We start from the raw sequence: 19,494 nt of genomic DNA, 5'->3' as shown, positions 1-19,494 counted from the left end.
GTTTAAACTAAAGTACAGTGGCGCCATCTGGTGGACATTTAGGAATCAAACGTCCAGTCATCAGACAAATACTTTTAAAGGAGTATAAATAACTTCTTAGCAGAGGTGCAAGAAGTACTCTTTACTTAGATAAAATGAGCAATAACACTGTAAAAATACCGTCACTGTCACTTTAAAGTAAAAGTTCAAAACAATGAATTGACTTTGATATTAGAATACTTGTTGACTATGGTCCATTATTAGAATAATAATACTGACAATTTAAAAAGTGACCAGCTTCTTAATGCTATTTTATATACTGTCGGATATTGCTGTATCATATTTAATAGAGTTAATGTTTTGTTTGTATAAATTTGTTCTATAAATTCACTCGTAACTCCAGCTGGGGAAAAAAAGTACAATATTTCTTTCTAAAGTGTAGAAGTATAAAGAAGCACCTTAGTACCAATTCACTGCTGCATAAGAAGCTATTTAAAAAGTCCTGTTTTAATTGAAGTTTTCAAATTTAATTTTAAAAGGGCATACTTATGTCTGTTTACACGTGTATTTCTATTCCTGCATTCTTCTTCTTCTGCATATAAACGCGTTTTTGCCTTCACTTGTAATGATGGAAAGTGACTAAATACATTCACTAAAATACTTTTTATGCCACTACTTCAATTAAAATACCGCCAACACATTAAAGAATTAGTTATAATCCAATAATATATTAAGTTAATACATAATGAGCACTTTTTACTTATAATGCTTTAACGTTTTGCTGCTAATGTACTTTTCCTGAAGTAGGATTCTGTATGCAGGACTTTTACTTGTAATGGAGTTTTTGTTTGTGGTACTTTAACTTGAGCAAATTGTCACAATACTTCTTCCAACACCTGTGTCACCTGTAAGGCACCTTGAAACGCATCAACCCAAAAGAAAAGTTCCACTGATTATCAAATTAATAATTCATTTTTCTAACAGAGGGAATACCTGGAGGCTTTGATCATGTCCAGGTCTAGATGGTCAAATATAATTTCCTCTTTGTTGAGGCTCTGAACACTAACTGCTGTACTAAAAGACCCTGTTTCATCCTTTCAGATAATTTCACCCTCTGATTCTCTGTCTTCTTTAGTTACACAACAAGCTCCTGAGAATGAAGAGCAACAGGTACAAACAACTCTCTAAAGAGACACTCCTGAGGAACTGTCACATCTGTTTTCCGACAGAGATGAAGTGAGCTGAACTCCACTCAACGTTTGTGGTTGGTCGGAGTCTGTCTGTCAGTTTGAACGTGTCCTCTAGAGGGCAACCAAGTATCACACATGTCCAACAAGTCAGAGCAAAGACGGTCCAGAGTCTCCAGCTGGTGTTGGTGCTCAGAAGTTACATGTTTTGTGTTCAGGAAGTAAGACACCAACAGGCTTATTTCAGGATGCCTTGATCTTAGTGACTGATACCTGCATCCTGAATGATCACGGCCTTTTTTTATCTCGAAGCAAACTAATGTCATAAAGTCTGGAGGACATAGCTGAAACAGCTCCTTTAGTTTCCCTTTATGCTCTCTCTCATTTCAACAAATATATCCGATTTATCCTCTTCATCAAATGTCTGCAGATGGAATAAGAGAGATTATTATTGTAGCCCTTTTGCTAATTTTGCTACTTTCAAAAAACTGTATTAATTGATGCTGCTTCTGTTGTAGACGTTCAACACTGATCATCATCTGGGTTTCAGGAGCTGCAGATCTTCTAAAGATACATATAAGTCATCTCACATTTCAAAGCATCACATCAACATTATTGAAAGACAGAAGTGAGAACAGTGAGACTTTTTCTTTGAGCTGAAACCAAAGATACACTAAAACCGTCTCGAACTTTATTTTTTGGTCTTGAGTGGGAAGATCTTTCAGATACATATCGTGCACATATAAATATGTTTACATGTTGTTCTTCCAACAACGTCAGTCTGATGTCATCAACTTACTGTGACTCCTATCAACGCTGACAGACTGTGACGATGACTCAAAGGTAAGACGTATTTCATTATTTTTGAGAAACTATGTGTCTAATTAGAGCAAGGACTGATCACTGCTAACTTCATTATTTGATAATCATGATATAATATCAATAATTCCTTTCGTTGCATGCACAGAGCTTAGAGGAAACATCATGGCTTTAAAGTTGGTTTATTCTCTTTAATTGTATCGCTATAATTCAATACTAAGACCAGTGAGAATATGATTTATTTTTCTTAAAAACTGGTCTGAAATACAATTTCTAAAGACATGAAAAGTTCCATCAAAATATCAAACTATTTGAACTTTAAAGTTCTTAAAAATGGGGGATAAAATTCTCTTTTCTATGTGTGTGACATGTTGTTTCAAGTGCCTTTGCTCTTAAAGTCTACTTTCCTGTTGATGTCCCACTTTTCCCTGCTTTGTAACTCCTTTATTGAGAATCTCGTTGGTACACACTAAGTTTTGTGCCTTAAAGCAGCGTAACAAACCTGACTTATTTTGGACACACTTTCACTAAGCAGCGCACACAGCTGCTACATGATCAAGTAGCATCACAAGACCTCAGTTTACTGCATAGAGAGAGAGATGTGGCTGCCAAGTAATTATCCCCCTGTAGCCCCTCTCCGAAATGCTAATGGTATTTACAGGACTGAGAGGGAGAGGACACCAGCGGCAGGTGCAGCTGCTGGAGCATCATGCTACACTGAGCTACCATAACTGCACCGAGGAGCAAACAGAGGGGTCATTGTGGGTGTATATGTGATGGATAACCAGTCAGACTGAGATCAGATAAACATCCCCGGCTTTAAGCTCTAATTTGAGCCGACACATAGTGTTTAGATCTGGATAACACAAGTAAAATAGAGGACATTGTGGGGACGTTGTGCGTGTTTGGTTTAAGGACACTTACTTGGATGATCTGTGATATCGGATTTAAGTAATACAGATTTATTTATACAGCACTTTTACAAAACTCAAGTTGAGTCAAGTGCTTCACAATAAAAGGCAGAATAGAAGAAGATTCACATTTATTTGTTTGTTTATTCGACTTAAAGGAGAACTCCACCAATTGTCACACATCATCATCTGCTTACAGGCGTTGCAGGGATGGAACACTGCATTTGTGTAAAACGTTGCATAAAGCCTTCCATTGCTGGGGAGCTGCATGAATCTGATTGCCTTATGTGATGTCACTTGAGGCAATTTATCGTCACCTTGCGCTGAAGACTACAAGTTCGATAATGTTAAAAATCTTTGGGTGTGGATTACAAAGAAGTGAGTCTATATTCCGCTCATCTCAAGGCTATAGCCGCAAATATAACACATCTGGTTGTCCGACTAAACTGTCAGTGGTCACGATGCATTGTGGGCAATGTAGTCGTTAAGTTTGAAAAGTTATAAGAATAATTGGAATGAAAAAAAAAGACTATCTCTGGTTGTTCTGTATCGATCTCATGCTGTAGTGCACCTCAGCTTTGAAACAGTCTCACATTTTAAATCCTGTCCTAAAATACATTTTCATATCAGAATCAGCTAACTGTATTGATCCCCAGGGTAAAATGTGTACGTTACAGTTGCTCTTATTTATAAGCAACGAAATATAAGAAAAAAAGAAATAGAGGACTAAGTAAAATATAATATAATATATATATATAATGCTTTGGAAAATAAAATGTTAATTATGTACACAATGCTACGATATATAACACAAGTATAAATACAAAAGTATAAATGCATTATTAATGGAAGTAAAATAGTGTAAATCCAGTATTAATTAATGGATGTAAAAAAGTATAAATGCAGTATTATTGGAAGATACGTTTTTTATACTCTTGTTGAATGGTGTTTACATTTAGAGGTTTATTTGTACCCTTCCTTTTAATGGTGGTGTTCCTATATGTGGGATTGTCTTTTTGCTGTCTTCCTGCAGCAGAAAGAACCAACAAAAAATATGTTTATTTTTATAAATGTGCACACAAATGTTAGAAATGCAAAGGGCTAACGGTGTGCAAAGTCTAATAGATGCTGGTTAAGTTAAGTTTCTGTATGGACACAACAGTTTAGAAATTGCCCTCCATGATGTTTGAAGACATAGAATAAAGTACTCTACTTCAGAATCTATGAATGCAAATGTTTTCAATTTAAAAGTTTAACTTCTAAACACACAGCTTTTATTGTGTGTTTGTGTACTGGAGGTTTCAAGTCTCCTCATCCCACCAATTGAGCCATGATTGACTCTCAAATGAGTTGTAATGTCAAAAGGTTGTATACTCGTTCATGTCTTGAAATCAAATTTTAAGATAATCTTTTCCCTTTCAGCAGTTTAAAGTGAAAGAAAATTGTCAAACTCAGCACAAATATTATTCTGCACTATGCAGCTCAAACATCCAAGTGGATTAACAACATTTTGCATTGAAGGGAGATTAAATAAAGTTTTATATAAAATTTCAAGAATGGAGTAAATCAGTGTTGATTATTAGTCTACAAAATATTCATTGAGGGCCGAAATGTTAAAACTGTCAGTTCAGCTGCTTAATCCAGAACCATGTGAGAAAGAAATCTCCATTTGGCTGAGAAGGGGATGGGGAATGGAGAGCTGAACAACAGAGTAAATATTTGGCAGTGGAGAGCTCTTGGGAGCTGCAGAGGACCCTCTCTGGCTGAAGCCTGCGGGTGTTAAATAGATTAAGTGGCTGCTGGGTCATTGTGGACAGAGAAATTCCCGCTCTTTGGACATGACTTTTCTTTGCCTTTGCGTGTTTTCGCTCTCCAATCGAGTGCCCTCTGTAAACGATCCACTCCAGCAGCAAACCTGCGCTACTGTAATCCCCTGGTGTTTGTCCACCGCTGGGAGGCTGGTGTGTAAACAGACATGATGCTAAAAGCGGGCGTCAGTGATATCACATTTCATCTTAAAGGTTCCTCAATAGTGTTTGTTTTGCAACTTGTGCGTAATGTGCGTAAAAACTGTATAAATGTTGATCCTGCAGTATTTTGGGCTGATAATACAGGTCACCGACTTTGTTGAACTTTGAAAATCTAACAGGAATTTAATACGTCCTGAATCACATAAGTAATATTGTTTAGTACTATAGACTTGGCGGCAGTAGACGCAGACCAGTAGATAGTGTCCCAGATCCCATTCAGCTCCATTCAAAACCATGACAACACGGAACAAGCTCGGATTTATCCTGCAAAGTTAAAGGACATTGTGCCGGGGCGTCAATCAGGCATTATTGTGGGACTGAACAAATGCAAAATCTTGACTGGAACAAATGCTTCCAACGGGTCTCGGACGCGGGGCTACATTTTCCCCTTTTGTTCCCCTCCTCTGGTTGGCATGTATTTGTGTTCCCTCTCGTCCGACCACCCAGGACGACTGGGGAGGCATGTCCACCGCCACTCTGCTCTTCGGCCTCATGCACCTCGCTGAAGTGGATGAGGGCCGATATCAATATCAAATACGGTGGGAGGGGGAGAGAAGCCCCCACATAAGGCTGGATTCACACTTTGCATTTAATGCGTTTTATATGTGTGGAGCGACAAAAAGAGCCAAGATATCAGCCTGTGGGCGTCAGATTGGGTAGAGAATGACCAGACCCTTTATTATGAGGATATCAGAATTTTAAAGCTGTCGATGTCAAATTAAGGAGAGAAAAACCAAGAATATACATGAGAAGCCGCAGTGTTTCCTCTGAGTTCTGCGCGCGAAGCATGATGAATTACCAATCATTTATCGTGATTAGCTACCAATTAATAAAATCTTGTCACTGCTCCAATCTGTCTGAAGCTAAATCAGCCGTGTTTGGAGTTTTCTTTATTGCACAATGAATTTGCCTCTGTAATTCAATTATTGTTATGTTTTTGTATCAAAGCTACACTATTTATTTGTACTGTAAATGTGTTTAACATACGTTTGTTTATAACTTATTAAGACATGTCACGTCTGTGGTTTAATATTATATATAATATTTGTATCTAATTTATCGTGTTTGTACACCAGCCCTCACTGATTGGTGCCCACATGAGGAGTTATAGCTGTTGACAAATACATTAATAAACATGTATCTGTGCTTATAAACCATTTACTAAATGTTAGCGTTAAGTTTTACCATTTAAAAAAAAAATGGTCATATAATCATAAATCATCCACAAAACTCAAAAGGAAAGCATTTCCCGTTGAGCATCCCCTAAATATGTCAAAGGAAATTTCCGCCACCATCCATAAACGTCAAAACCTCTCATGGCTGCAATTAATACGCCTCTAATGGACGTATTAGTTAAACCAACTCGCAGGCATCACGCTAATTGCTCACTTTGTATGCAAATGTTGGACACGTTGTTTGGGCGAGAACAAGGGGGAGGAGGGGGGAGTTTGATGATGGGACGGGCTCTGTTGTCAGTTGCCACCCAAGACGTGATTCAGCTCCAACAATTCCCATTATCTGTTTCGCAGTTTGACGATACGGGACGAATCTGTAATGATGACGAGTGTTTCCTTCGCTCATTGTTAAAGGTTTTTTCTTCTTCTTCTTATTCCGCACCTACCATCATTGGGTGACAGCACTCCGGCCATTCAGGTACTCAACGGTGGGAGGGGGCTTTATAAACGGAGCAGCCTTGTGTTTGCAGCTTATGGAGTGCTGTTTGTGTAAACACTGAGTCCAGTGCACACATTGGTTTCCGAGCTGTTGTTTGGACTGCGCGTAAAGTGGAGAGGTTCCGCTGAGTTTTTTTTTTCTCTTCTCCTCCTTGGATAAATCTAGGCTAGATTATCTAGCCTACTTTTAACGCAAAACAAACCCCGGACTGCACGCACGGACGCGATGGCCACCCCGACCAAGTTCAGTTTTTCCGTCAGGAGCATCCTGGATTTGCCAGAGCAGGATGCGGAGGCAGCTCCGCGGTCCTCCCCGCTTTACTCCTCCTGCTCCTCCAGCTCGCCGTACAGCTCCTGGATGGACTGCGACCGGAGTCCGTGCATATGTGAGTGCATGCATATATCAGTCATCTATCCTAATCTAGAAATATATATATATATATTTTATATTTTAGGATTGTAGCTTCTTTTAGAAATCATAATGAATCTTTATCCATATTAGACATGGTTAGCCTATTAGAACATGATGCGGCCTCTTCAGGAGGTATTGTTTTTATTTTAAAAGCTTTGTTTTTAAATTATGAGGAACAGATATATAATGGATGGATGGATGGATGGATAGAAGTATAGATGGATGGATGGATGGATGGATAGAAGGATAGATGGATGGATGGATGGATGGATAGATGGACAGATAAACGTCCTGAAGGGAGGATAAAATGCGTAGTATCACATTATTTCAATATGAATTTGGACTAACCAGCATTATTTATCTCTGCAGCTTCTGACGAAGGTAGTCTCGGGGCCTCCCCTGACTCGACCAAGCCGGATGACTCGTCTCTGGACTCGGAGCCCGACAAGAGCAAGAAGAGCAAGAAGCGCCGCGTTCTGTTCTCCAAGGCCCAGACCCTGGAGCTGGAGAGGCGCTTCCGCCAGCAACGCTACCTGTCCGGCCCGGAGAGGGAGCAGTTGGCCCGGCTCCTCAGCCTGACCCCGACCCAGGTGAAGATCTGGTTCCAAAACCACCGCTACAAGATGAAGAGAGGCCGGACAGAGGGATTGCTACACGACTTGGAGATACTGCAGCCTCCGCTGCTGCGCCGGGTCGTTGTTCCGATCCTGGTCCGGGATGGGAAACCTTTTCACACCTGCTTACTTGACACGGAGAAAGCTGGCTGTTTACCTCATTCTCAGGCGATACCTTTTCCCTTAGCCTACCCGTCTCTGCAGCATCCGTCCCCCGTCGCTCTCCCTCCAAGGTATCACCAGCACTTTCCCACCGCGGCGGCCTCCAGATTCGCCTGGAGGGACTTTTGGAGCGACTCAGTCCACTTTAATGCTTTCAAGTGAAGGCCTCATTTCAACGCACAAACTCATTTAGAATGGCATCAAATGTTTTCTGAATGTTTTTGCAAATTTTCGAGCAACTTAAACATTTAGTTTTTCACTATAGAACGAAGAATATTTTGCACATTTTATTTTGATAATTTACTATTTTTTTAAATGCTGATAATATTTTCTCAAACTCGGGCTTACTGGTGTAGCCTGTATATTTTTAATTATCCAGTGAGATAATGTATTTGTGAGTGAAGCTGTTGAAACATAATATTTGTATACATGACTTACAGTATAGGCTTTAGGCGGTGATAGAAGAGAAGCCACTATAGCCTAAATGTTTGAAGGAAAATAATGTTATTTGTTGTCTTTGAGGAGACTTTCTTTAAAGGTTTTAACTGTTTAAACTTTTTCTTTTTGTGAACGAAATTATTAATAAAAAGTTTCTCATATTTTGAATGATACATTTTACTTTGTATGTGCTTATTTTCAAGTTTAGCCTCAATTTCTGAAAACAAACAAAAATCTATCTAAAGAAATCTTTGTTTTGAATTTTTAAGTTAACTTTATCTATTTTTCTTATTTCTCCTATTAATTAAGGCTGTTCAATGCTTTTTAAATCATAATACGGTCCAAAACATATTTCATTTGTAGAATGTGAAATATGTAGGAGGTCATGACAGGAGCTTGGAGGCTTTTATAATGTTAAAAAACTAATTATGCACCCAAAAGCTGAGCAAACATCACTTCTAAAAAGGACTGGATTTGGTTAAGCATAAGAATGCCCAGTAAACATTACAGCCTCTTTCACAGCACCCTGCTGTTGTCTGGGCTGCTTTCACTTTTATACAATTCACTTTTGTTATTCTGAGGCGAGTGGGATAAATACGTCTGTTTGACTCAGGCTTTTTGTGGAGATCTCGGTTTGTGTACTGTAGGTTTGAAGAGGATATGATTGTTTAAGGGTGCAACAAGCTCTGAATTAAATCTGGATAATCAACTATCTTCCAGCTTTAATCATCAATATTTTTACTAGATAACTGAACAGGTGCAGTTGAGGAGCAGAAGAGTTTTCTTTTTAGGAAAAGACAAGTTTGTGTTGATGTTTGGCTGTTTATTACAAGACACATTATATTTTACAGCATTATTAAGTGTTGATGTTTCATTGACACTTATTTGTGCTGTTAAATATCCCCAACGGTGACGTGACCTCCAGGGATCACAGATTCATAGAAAAGCTGCCCCCTTGATCATATTCTCAAAGTTAAAGTTACATATCCGTCTTTGCTCAAATTTAAATATTTCACCATGAAAAATATGCCTCAGTGTTTAAAATCGTGTCAGTATTTCATCAGTGACGAGGGGGGTCTTCTGCTTTCACGCCCCCTATAATGTTGTTTGCTCGTCCTGTGACCCTGCAGCCCATCGTCCCTGTCACCTGGTCCTTTGTCCCCCTCACTGAGGCCACCTTGTATCACATATGGAGGGGACTGGCCGAACCCCTCAGCTCGCTGCATCTCCCCTTAAACACTCTTTTTGTCTGCGTGTCTCCCCGTGAATGGACCATTGTCCCTCATCCAAAAGGGACCGAGACAAAATCTTTAGTGTTTCAATTCCCGTGATGTTTAATCAGTCCCTGCGACAAATTTATGAGGTTTAACTGCACAATGGTGTTTTAGAGCATCTTGGGGTTTAAGGGTGACAAAGACAGGCTTTTAGAGGTTGCCATTGGTTTTTTAAGTTGGTCAGAGGAATTGTCTGAAAAGGATGGGTTTGTATTAGCCTGCCCATCCTATAGTTTTACTCACTGGCCGGCCCCAGGGGCCCCTTTTAGGAAAGTTATAAGGTCCACATAAACGAGGCCACAGGAGGAGTTGTGTTAAGTTGTTGCAGATAACATGTAATGCGTATTAGGTCCTAATGGCCCTCAGAGTTAGAGAGAGTTGGTTTTATTTTTCTAATTTTACCACAGATCATTCATCTGCAAGCTTTTTGCTGTTACGTATATGTATTTCAAACAGTAAACGTTTTCTAAATATTGGCCTTTGAAATCTCTGTTTCTTATAGTTTAGTTTCTTAGTTCCATTTACAAACAGCATGAATGTCTGAAAAGATGCAGTGTAGGAGACAACGTTCACAAAATATAACGGTTTTATACTCAACCTGGCTAATTGTCTCTGTCAAAGCATTTGTCCATTGGAGGTTTAAATTTGATATGCAACTTAAAGAAAAGATGTTTCAAGAGGACAATCATTTTAGTTTATTTAGCTTTCAATTATTTGATATTTGCATCATTTGAAGAACTACTGCAGTTTACGTTTGTTTGCTTATATGATACCACACTGACGACTACATTATAATTGTATTGACTTGTGTAAGTCTGTAACTGAGCTCTGAGTCATGTGCCGCATGATCGGAATGATCTGCAGGTGAAAAGAGGGCACATTGAATTTACAGACTCAGAGTCAGATTATAACCATTTCAATTGCTAAATGTTGAGGTTTTGATTGGACTGCTGCAGCTCAATGAAGCTGGCGATAGACCACTGTTAAATGGTGCAACTGCATTAAAATGTGATAGATGTATGATGTATGAAGATGAACAAATGTGTTGATTTGTTTGCAGCGTTCATGCAACCCTTCAATATGATCACAGAAACAAAAAATGAAAAAAGCAAGTCCCTTATGCTTTCTGTTGTTCCCACTCGTCTGTGGTATTTCTCTTGATTTTGATTCATTTTAAAATTAAATGATATCATTGATGTCCAATGCATTTAAAAAGTCAGTTGAAAGTGTTCATACAGTGAACAAGTTCCCAACATTTTAAAGTTTAAAACAAACATTTTCTTCCGATTCACATATTCACAGTTTGCATGTTGCTGTGGGCAGCTCAACTCAACGGGGATTTCTCTTTTCTTTTAGTGTTTCATTGTGAAACATTTTAGAGGAAATAGGAGGTTAACATATCTGGTGTTTCTCCAGAGAGACATCAAACCAAAATTAGAAAACACCAACACCTCAGATTGATCAAGTCAAGCTCCCAGGTTGGGAACTGGGGAACCAACTTTTAATGATGTTCATCACGCTTTGCACATGCACTGCAGACAGTAATTAATAAAAGTTAAGATTTGCAATTCTTAACTAGGTGAATCAGAAAGCTTTATTAAGAAAACTGACAGTTGTGTTTTACAGTCAACACTCTGTTTTGAAACATCTCCGACTAAACATGGAAACAGATTTTGATACATGAATTTAACTAATAATGTATCTTTTTTTTCCTTCAAAAAAGTTAAATCACTTTGTAGGAATGTCTTAAAAAGCTTATGAACTTCTTCTACCTCATTGACAAAATCCAGAATCTGCCATCTGCTATCTACATCAATGGCTTCATTGAGAACTATTTAATGGCATTGATGTGGAAAACACACCTTTGTGCCCCAGAAGTAACTTAACATTAAAGTTAAAGGTTATTGATATAATACATTATCTTATGTCCTGTGTCTCAACAGAGGCTAATGCTGGTAAATGAAGATGGTGTCGGTTGTGACAAATCTTTAAAAAGTGAAGAACTTTTGGAGTTTTTGTGTACGTTTTCAAAGGTCAAAGGTCAGACAAAAAGTGTAGCTAATGTGGTTACAGAAGCGCAAAAATGAGTACAGATAAATGGTGAAAGTAAAAAATAAATAATAAGAGATATACACAACTAAATTAAATGTGAAAATGAAAACATACAAGAGCAATAAAAGGCAAAAGAGACACTGGTGTGATGTGAGTTGTTGAAGAAAAGTCACCAAGGTATAACAGCGTACACCAGACTCATATTTAACATGTTTAAGCAATGAGAGTTAGTGTTTATCTGTATTAATATAAAATATAATATAGTATGTAATGTAATAAAACATAGTAACAAAAAACACAATATGATCGCGGATGCAAGATCTGGTAAAAGGTGAAATGTAGTTAAAGATTAGTACAGAACAATAATATAGAATATTTAAAAAAATGAAATGTATTTGTTTAATAATAGTAATCAGAATTCAAATATGTTAAGCTGTTAATTGTAGTGACACACTGACATATTTGTTATCTTCATGTAATACTTGAACGTGATCAGGTCTTTATGTGTTTATGACCCAGCTCTCCACTAGATGGCGCACTAACACACTGTATCCTTTCTCACCTCCTGCAGTGAATGTGACCAAACGGTGTGTTTTGGGTCTTTGGGTGAAGGCCGCCGGTGATCCACTAGAGGCCGTGCTTCACTAGTATAAAAAAAGAAAAACACCCACCGTGCTTTGTAGAAAACTCTTTGAATCTCCACTCTGCTGCTTTGGGCCTAGAAAGATGGCCGCCCATAGTGACGTGTGCCTGCTTGTCGTGACGTCATGTGTCAGTATTTTCCAAATGTCCAGTTTTCCCCTTTGTGATGTGGCCTACAGTTCGCTGTGACGGAGGGTCAGAGACACAGCTGGATATTAGATCTGCACGTTGTAACCCGTTTGTGATGAGAGGTGATTGGATAACTGCTTTGTCAGCCTATTAGTCAATCTGACCTCACCTTTCAAAGAGAGAAATTAAGGCTCGTGTTTGATGTTGACGCTTTTCTTTCTTCGTGTCATCTCCTTCTCAGCGTCTGTTTTTTTTTCTGCAGACAATTTCCTGGTAGAACAACAGTTGTAAGAGTTGACAGAGTGTCAGAGTCAAGGCAGGAAAAAGTCAGAAAAAAGTTTTGAGGGAAAAATAAATCCTCAGGGAAGCCAATACTGTTAGAGACGGCCATTATTACCTAAATGTGTTACAATTAGATTTAGTATGGTCTGTTTTGGGGATACAGGATAGCATATTTAGCATACAGGATAGCATATTTAGCATAACTATTTATATTAAAGTAGACCTCAAATGTTATATGTTTTTTTAATGAAAAATAGCCTAAATATAAAATGTTTGGATCTATAATTATTTATTTTGGATACCCTTGATATGATATGTGCAATGGAGATACGTGTGCAGATAGTTTTCATGTACCTTTAGAGATCAATGTGGTTCATTAGCGGGTATAAAGTGATTCATATTAAGGTGCATATATGTTCGTAATTAGACTGTAAATCTTTCTCCAGTGTTGCTGCTTTACCTGTGACATGTGGACACAACTATTTGCGTTGAATTTTGTATCTTTTTATAAGAAACTATTATTGTTTTTTTGGTGTTAAACAATAACAGTAACTTTTTTTTTAGTTCTCATTTTACAAACTTATGTTTCCCCGTCTGAAGTTGTTCTCTGGATTACACCAATCAGTTCACAAACAACAACGTGAAGCCTCGATAACAAAGGCTCGCTATAGCCTCATACCCGTCACTTCAGTGTCCTCATTATTCTGAGGAATTAGCCGGAACATTTGGACTAATTACCGCTAATTGGCCATAACAGCCGTGTGCCAGAACAGGGGAAAGGTACTGATTTAGATGATTAAGAACATCTTGTGAAATTCCTTAATTAAGGCAGGCATAAGCAAAATGTACCTTGGATGCAAAAACATGCTGCAATTTTAATTGCTGCGATTATATGGCCTGTGAATCATGCGCCTGCACCTCGGCTATCATCCAAACAATTTATTTCAACTGTAATATTTAGCCCCGGACTATATACTAATATTGCTTCATTAAAGATAATTGTGCACCTCTATGCAGCGCTGCAGATAGTGCACATACTATCCCGCAATGACGTTCAGGCAGCCTTGAAATCTGCAGCCAGGAACTGTGGCCGATGATCCGCGTGACAAACTGTCCTTGATCCGCATGTCACCGCAGCAATGGAGCTTTCCACTGAGTCTGGCTGCAGTGTGACAGCTTGAGGGCGCATCAGCAATCATTTGAGTTTCTAAGAAAAATCTATAAAGAAAAATAGTTTAAAAAATCTAGAAATGAACCAAGGAACACGTGTTTAGAGTCTCAGTGGAATAAAACTGAACACAACATTTCACGTTTTTATGTCTGCCACCAGAAGACGCTGTGTTTCTTTAATTCCTTTAACGAGATATTGGCACGACCTGCAGGCGCAGACGTCTTCTGCTAGGAGTTGCTGCTGCTGCTGCTTGACGTTAGACCTGCTGGCGAGACCTTTACAAAACCGAAACTACCATTAGTAATAATACTTGGTTTGTTGTTTTGTTGTAGCCAGTTCAGCTCCGGTATGATCCTGACATCTACAGATTGTGTAAGTTAGAAGCTATTGTGTCAATTTCAATTCTTCACTGCTTATTTTCTAACGTAGTTTATAATTTCGTGCCTAAAATGCATACACTAGTAGCTGAATATTAACAACAACAGAATTGTACTATATTGCTTAACGTTAACATATTGCCAAACTTAAAATGATGACTTATTTCTGCTTATGAAAAATAATCTTATGCACATCTTTAAAACGAAGGAAAAACTAGTGGTAATAGCAATTAGCAATACAATTCAAAACAAATATAAGAAGAAGAAACAATTGCTTTTCGATTAAGTACTCATGTTTGGTTACAAAAATGAGTAGCCTACTTGAATGAGAAAATGAAATGAAAGAATGGCAGAAACGTAAAAGTGGACTTTGGCGAAGCAAAGCCCTCAGAATACAATTTCTTGACTTCAAAGCTGGTTGGATGAAGCCAAAATCTTTTTTGTGCTCCATGTGTAAAATTTTAGAAATGAGATATGATTGAGTGAACCTGTTATGGCTCCTTGAGCATTAAGGCAAGATGCTACTGAGGGCTATCTGGCGTTGTGCTGTATGAGAGTATACTTCACCGTTAACTTCACATGAGAGCCTCTCCTACTCCAGACTCTATTTTGTTTTTTGTTTTTTTGTTTTTTCACCGGGTCTTTTCGACGAGTGTGTGCATCTGAATATAGGTAACACGCTGTTTGCGTCCAATGATATCAAAAGAAGAAAAAAAAACCGAGGGGGGTTAATCATTTACGCAGCCACTTAACACGCGGATGTGTATTTATTTACTTATCAGTATCAGTCAATTTCCCTCCCCGCAAGTGCACTTTTGCATGTCTGAGTACGATAAGGCATAACACAAACAATCCTGCAATCACTGGAGGCCTCTCATGGCCATTAAAAGTCAGTAGTTCAACTGAGGAGTGGTTCTCCAACTCTCAAGTCCATATAGGCCTCCTTTCATCAAGAGGCCCTCGTAAACATCACTACAGTTAATAAAGTGTATTGTGGTCAGTGCGGTCCCAAGGTGCAGCGGTGTGTTTATCAGCGACAGCAACAAGTCGCAGACTCCAAATGCAGCAGCCGCAGCGCGGCCGGACGCCGCGTGCAGCGCGCGGGGACGAGACATTTATGATCATGTGCAGCGCTTATGTTATTGTCAGTGGGAGGGGAGCACATGTCTTGTAAGCGAAATTGCGCTCGACGAAAGGAGGCTAGAGCTGTTTTGTATTGTTGCCGATGCCCCGCCTCTGATGGTAGCCTTAAACCTGGCACCCAGCTAAAACAAACCAAAGCCAGCACCGAGCTCCCACTCAATCCAATTAAGGCGGACTTGAGGCGCTCTCCTACGTGTTCATCTACCAGGATCGACGTTGAGACAACAGGAACCAGAGGGGCTTTGGCCAAAAAAAAAAAAAAAAAAGAGAAGAGAAGGAGAGATTGCCTTGCCTTCTAATTTCTCCCTCTCCAGCCCCAGAACAATGTCGATGAGCCCTAAGCATACGACTCCTTTTTCTGTTTCCGATATCTTGAGTCCCCTTGAGGAGAGCTATAAGAAAGTAAGTATGGAGAATAACAACTTGGGGGCACCTCTCACTTCTTACCGGCAGCCGCAGGTCTCTCAGGCGGCGATGCAGCAGCACCACATGGGCCATAATGGGACTGTGTCTGCGGCTTACCACATGACTGCGGCAGGTGTTTCTCAGCTGTCACACACGGCCATGGGGGGCTACTGTAACGGCAACCTGGGCAACATGGGCGAACTGCCGTCGTACCAGGATGGGATGAGGGGCAGCACCACGGCCACCGGCTGGTATGGAGCCAACCCGGACCCGCGCTTCTCCACCAGTGAGTACAGCCTGCACCTGTAATTTGACTGCAGCTTTGAGTTGTGTTGAGAAAATGCTGAAAAGTCTTTGTGTACATGCTCCGGGTTTATACTGTATTGTAGTGAATGTTCCTGCGCGCCATAGTGGGCACTGCTCTATTTCACCAATAGGTTTTGATTTTATTATTAGGGAGGGCAAAGATAAAGCAAAAGCATCCATTGCATCCAGACATCCAAAAACAAAGTCTCACAATAAGGATCCTTAGTGCCGAAAATGTCCTAATTTCATGTTGACTACCTGATCACATTAAACCAAAAATAATCAGCTGTCAGTCATGAGCTTTCGCAATTTCAGCTCAGAGATTTAGTTTGTATAGTTGATAATGTATAAAATGGACTTTGACATGCATTAGGGTTTTTTGTTTTACTATTGAGTCATGGAAATAAATATCAGGGCTGTAGTTGCATAAGTGCCAGTATAACCACTTTCATTCATTAAAAAAAATCAACTAGTCTTCGCTCTCAAAGCCAATTTTCTATGTTGTTTTATGCCTAAAAACGATTATGTTATGCATCATTGTTGCTAGTAAAATCAGCAGTTTTATAGTATTTTAATTATATGTTTTTTCCCCCCATCAGTTTCTCGCTTCATGGGCTCGTCGTCGGGCATGAACATGGGCAGCATGGGCAGCCTCAGCTCCCTGGCAGACGTGGGTAAAGGCATGGGCTCCCTGTCCAGCACCCCGAGGAGAAAGAGACGGGTGCTGTTTTCCCAGGCGCAGGTCTACGAGCTGGAGCGACGCTTCAAGCAGCAGAAGTACCTGTCGGCACCGGAGAGGGAACACCTGGCAAGTATGATCCACCTCACCCCGACCCAGGTGAAAATCTGGTTTCAGAACCACCGGTATAAGATGAAGAGGCAGGCTAAAGACAAAGTGTCCCAGCAGCAGATGCAGCAGGACAGCGGCTCCTGCCAGCAGCAGCAGCAATCCCCGCGGAGGGTGGCCGTGCCGGTGCTGGTGAAGGACGGCAAGCCGTGTCAAGGCAGCGGCCACACGCCCACATCCTCCGCACAGACCCTCCACCAGCAAGGGGGCAATGTCATGATCATGTCCAACAACACCTCCGTCCTCGGGCAGCACCAGAGCCAGCAGGTGGGAAGCACGGGTCACTCTCCAGACTTGGCGCCGCACTCCTCCAGTCCGCCGTCCATGCAGAGCCAAGTGGCCGGCCTCTCTCACCTCAATTCCCCCGGCGCAGAGTACGGCTCAGCCCTGCAGTGTTCAGCCCTGTTATACGGCAGGACGTGGTGACAAGAGGCGCCGGCTATTTAAACCAATTCTTATATTGAAAGAAGAAGAAAAAAAGACATATTTTTACTGTAAATTTGCGCATCTGAACAAGAGCCGAGTGAAGTCGGCAACGCTCTTCTTGAATTTTCACCTTTTTTGGAAGGAAGTGTGACTCATATGGAAGGAAGGAAGGAAGGAAGAGGAAAAACACTTTTGACCATGAAACTGCGGAAGTCTTGGGATTTATTTATGTAAATTATATTGAGACAAAAGGCGAATCAGCAGTCAGATAGGCCGCAGTAGTTCGGGCAAAGTGAACCTGAACAGGGAAACTGTTGTATATGGATGCTGTTATATTCCCCCTCAGAAACACACATGACTCTGATTTATATAGAATTTAATGTAAGCCGTAGATCTAGCTTGTATATTTCTGTAAAAGGTTTGAATTTTAGCTATCTGTTGTACAAAGTTTTTGACGCTATTGCCAGTTTGTTGTCGTTTCATTGGTATTTGTACGTTTTATTTCTTTGTAACTTATATAGATATTTGACTTACTACAAAACAGTCCTATTAATAAATTATGGAAACAAGAAAGTTAAGCTTTTTTTGTGAAATATGTCAACATATGCGGTGTTAAATGGCGGAAATATTCCTTTTGGGAAAAAGTCAGTATAGAGCAAAAATGAAACCAGTACGGTCTGAATATATTATTATTTGCTCGTTTTCTAATATGGGTGGTTTTGACATTTTTTAAAGAAATCTATTAATTCTTGGGCTTATTGTGAGAAAATAAATCCGTTAAATAGGTTAATTTTTGGCAAACTGACAGGACTAAATACTTTATCAACACGCGGGCTCTTATTCTGACATGAGCCTATTTTTCCTCTTTATTCTCTGACAAATCACACCGGCTCTGGCTTATCGTTACAGGCTAAAGCTCACACAAGCGTGCCCTGCAGAGTAAACGGACCCTTTATGAGCTGTTTCTTTTCTCTTTCTCTTGTGTTTGACTGTGTGAGTCAGAAAGGTGAGGTCTTTTCGGCTCCACAACATCAAACGCGAACGCTGCTCAAAGAAAAGCTTATCGATGAAATCCCTGACCAAACAGCGCGGTGTTCTCCTCAAATAACTCGCGAGGCCGAAATGTCGGCGCGGGAGCTATCAGCAGGTTTCTCAATAATCAATCAGGGGTATTGAAAGGAAACGGCGAAAGGCTGTTTGTGCCCGGTGTCAATAGCAAACCAGCCCAAACATTTCTTTAAAGATTAGACTGTGTTTTAGGGTGTCTATACCTCCCAGTGCTTTTTTTTTAATGGCCGCAATAATGAAAACACACGACCAGTATTTTTTCCTTTTTTCCTCTAAATTATAGGCTCTGTAAATAAAAGCTATAATAATCATTAGGGACTATTCTCCCGCCACCTAATAGCGCTATAGGTATTAACAGTAAACAGGGTGGTTGCTCAGCGACGGAGGTAACGATGGGTGATTTTCGATTACGGCTGAAATAAGTTGCTGTCAATCCAGTGTTGTCACAGCTCCTATAGCTGTAATTTCACATAGTTTTGGTCTGAATAAGATGCAATCCAACCTCAATGAATTTATATTTATTGACCTTTTTTCTTTTTTTTCTGGTCCAAATGTTTGTCTTGATTTCCCCCCAAAAAGGCTTCCATCGTTTCATTTAATACGTTTTGAAGCCTACAATGATTTCTGGGTGGTTATCGGTTGTTTTGAGATAATAGTCCTGGACATGGCACAATTTTGTATGCGCGTGAGCTATTTGTAGGCGATATGGCCTATCCGAACCTGCATCATCTTTATTTCACCAAAACACGACTTGTTTTGGAGTTCTTAATTCAAGTTTAGAATAAGAAGGGAAATAGCCCTGAATCGTTTGACCCAGCTGTTTGTCCCATTGCCCCCTAAAAAACAGTTACCACAATTGCAACAGTTAGTTAGGCTACAAATACAAAAGTTTAAGGTGCATGTTTTCAAAAGCCGCCTCGTTTGGTCCTGACTCCTGTTTCTCTTCTAATACCTGACTTTTAGATGGGATCACTGATTTGTATAGTGGACTTCTTGCCCATCTGCATCTTCATCCATAACTATAAGATACTATGTTGTAAATACGATTATCCTTATTTTTATGTTAAATATGTTCCTCTTTTGAAGAAATCTTAAAGAAAAACTCAAATCTTTGGCATTATGACTTTGTCTCAGCAGCTCATTTCTG

The 19,494-nt window shown here is 39.8% G+C and overlaps 2 protein-coding genes across 2 annotated transcripts; both read left to right on the top strand.

Moving 5' to 3' along the window:
• Positions 1 to 6,825: 6,825 nt before the first annotated feature.
• Positions 6,826 to 7,949, top strand: nkx2.9 (NK2 transcription factor related, locus 9; the record flags this gene model as incomplete). Its single annotated transcript, XM_079175254.1, has 2 exons — positions 6,826 to 6,985; positions 7,381 to 7,949. The coding sequence occupies 2 exons, from the start codon at positions 6,826 to 6,828 to the stop codon at positions 7,947 to 7,949; spliced, it is 729 nt and encodes a 242-aa protein (XP_079031380.1).
• A 7,670-nt stretch (positions 7,950 to 15,619) lies between these two features.
• On the top strand, positions 15,620 to 17,279 carry nkx2.1 (NK2 homeobox 1; the record flags this gene model as incomplete). Its single annotated transcript, XM_079174117.1, has 2 exons — positions 15,620 to 15,986; positions 16,606 to 17,279. The coding sequence occupies 2 exons, from the start codon at positions 15,620 to 15,622 to the stop codon at positions 17,277 to 17,279; spliced, it is 1,041 nt and encodes a 346-aa protein (XP_079030243.1).
• Between the last annotated feature and the right edge of the window lie 2,215 nt (positions 17,280 to 19,494).

Source organism: Pholis gunnellus (genome assembly GCF_910591455.1).
Source record: "Pholis gunnellus genome assembly, chromosome: 15".
Lineage (NCBI taxonomy): Eukaryota > Metazoa > Chordata > Actinopteri > Perciformes > Pholidae > Pholis > Pholis gunnellus.
The sequence above is the reverse complement of the archived record's forward strand: the minus strand, read 5'-3'. Positions and strand labels throughout refer to the sequence as shown.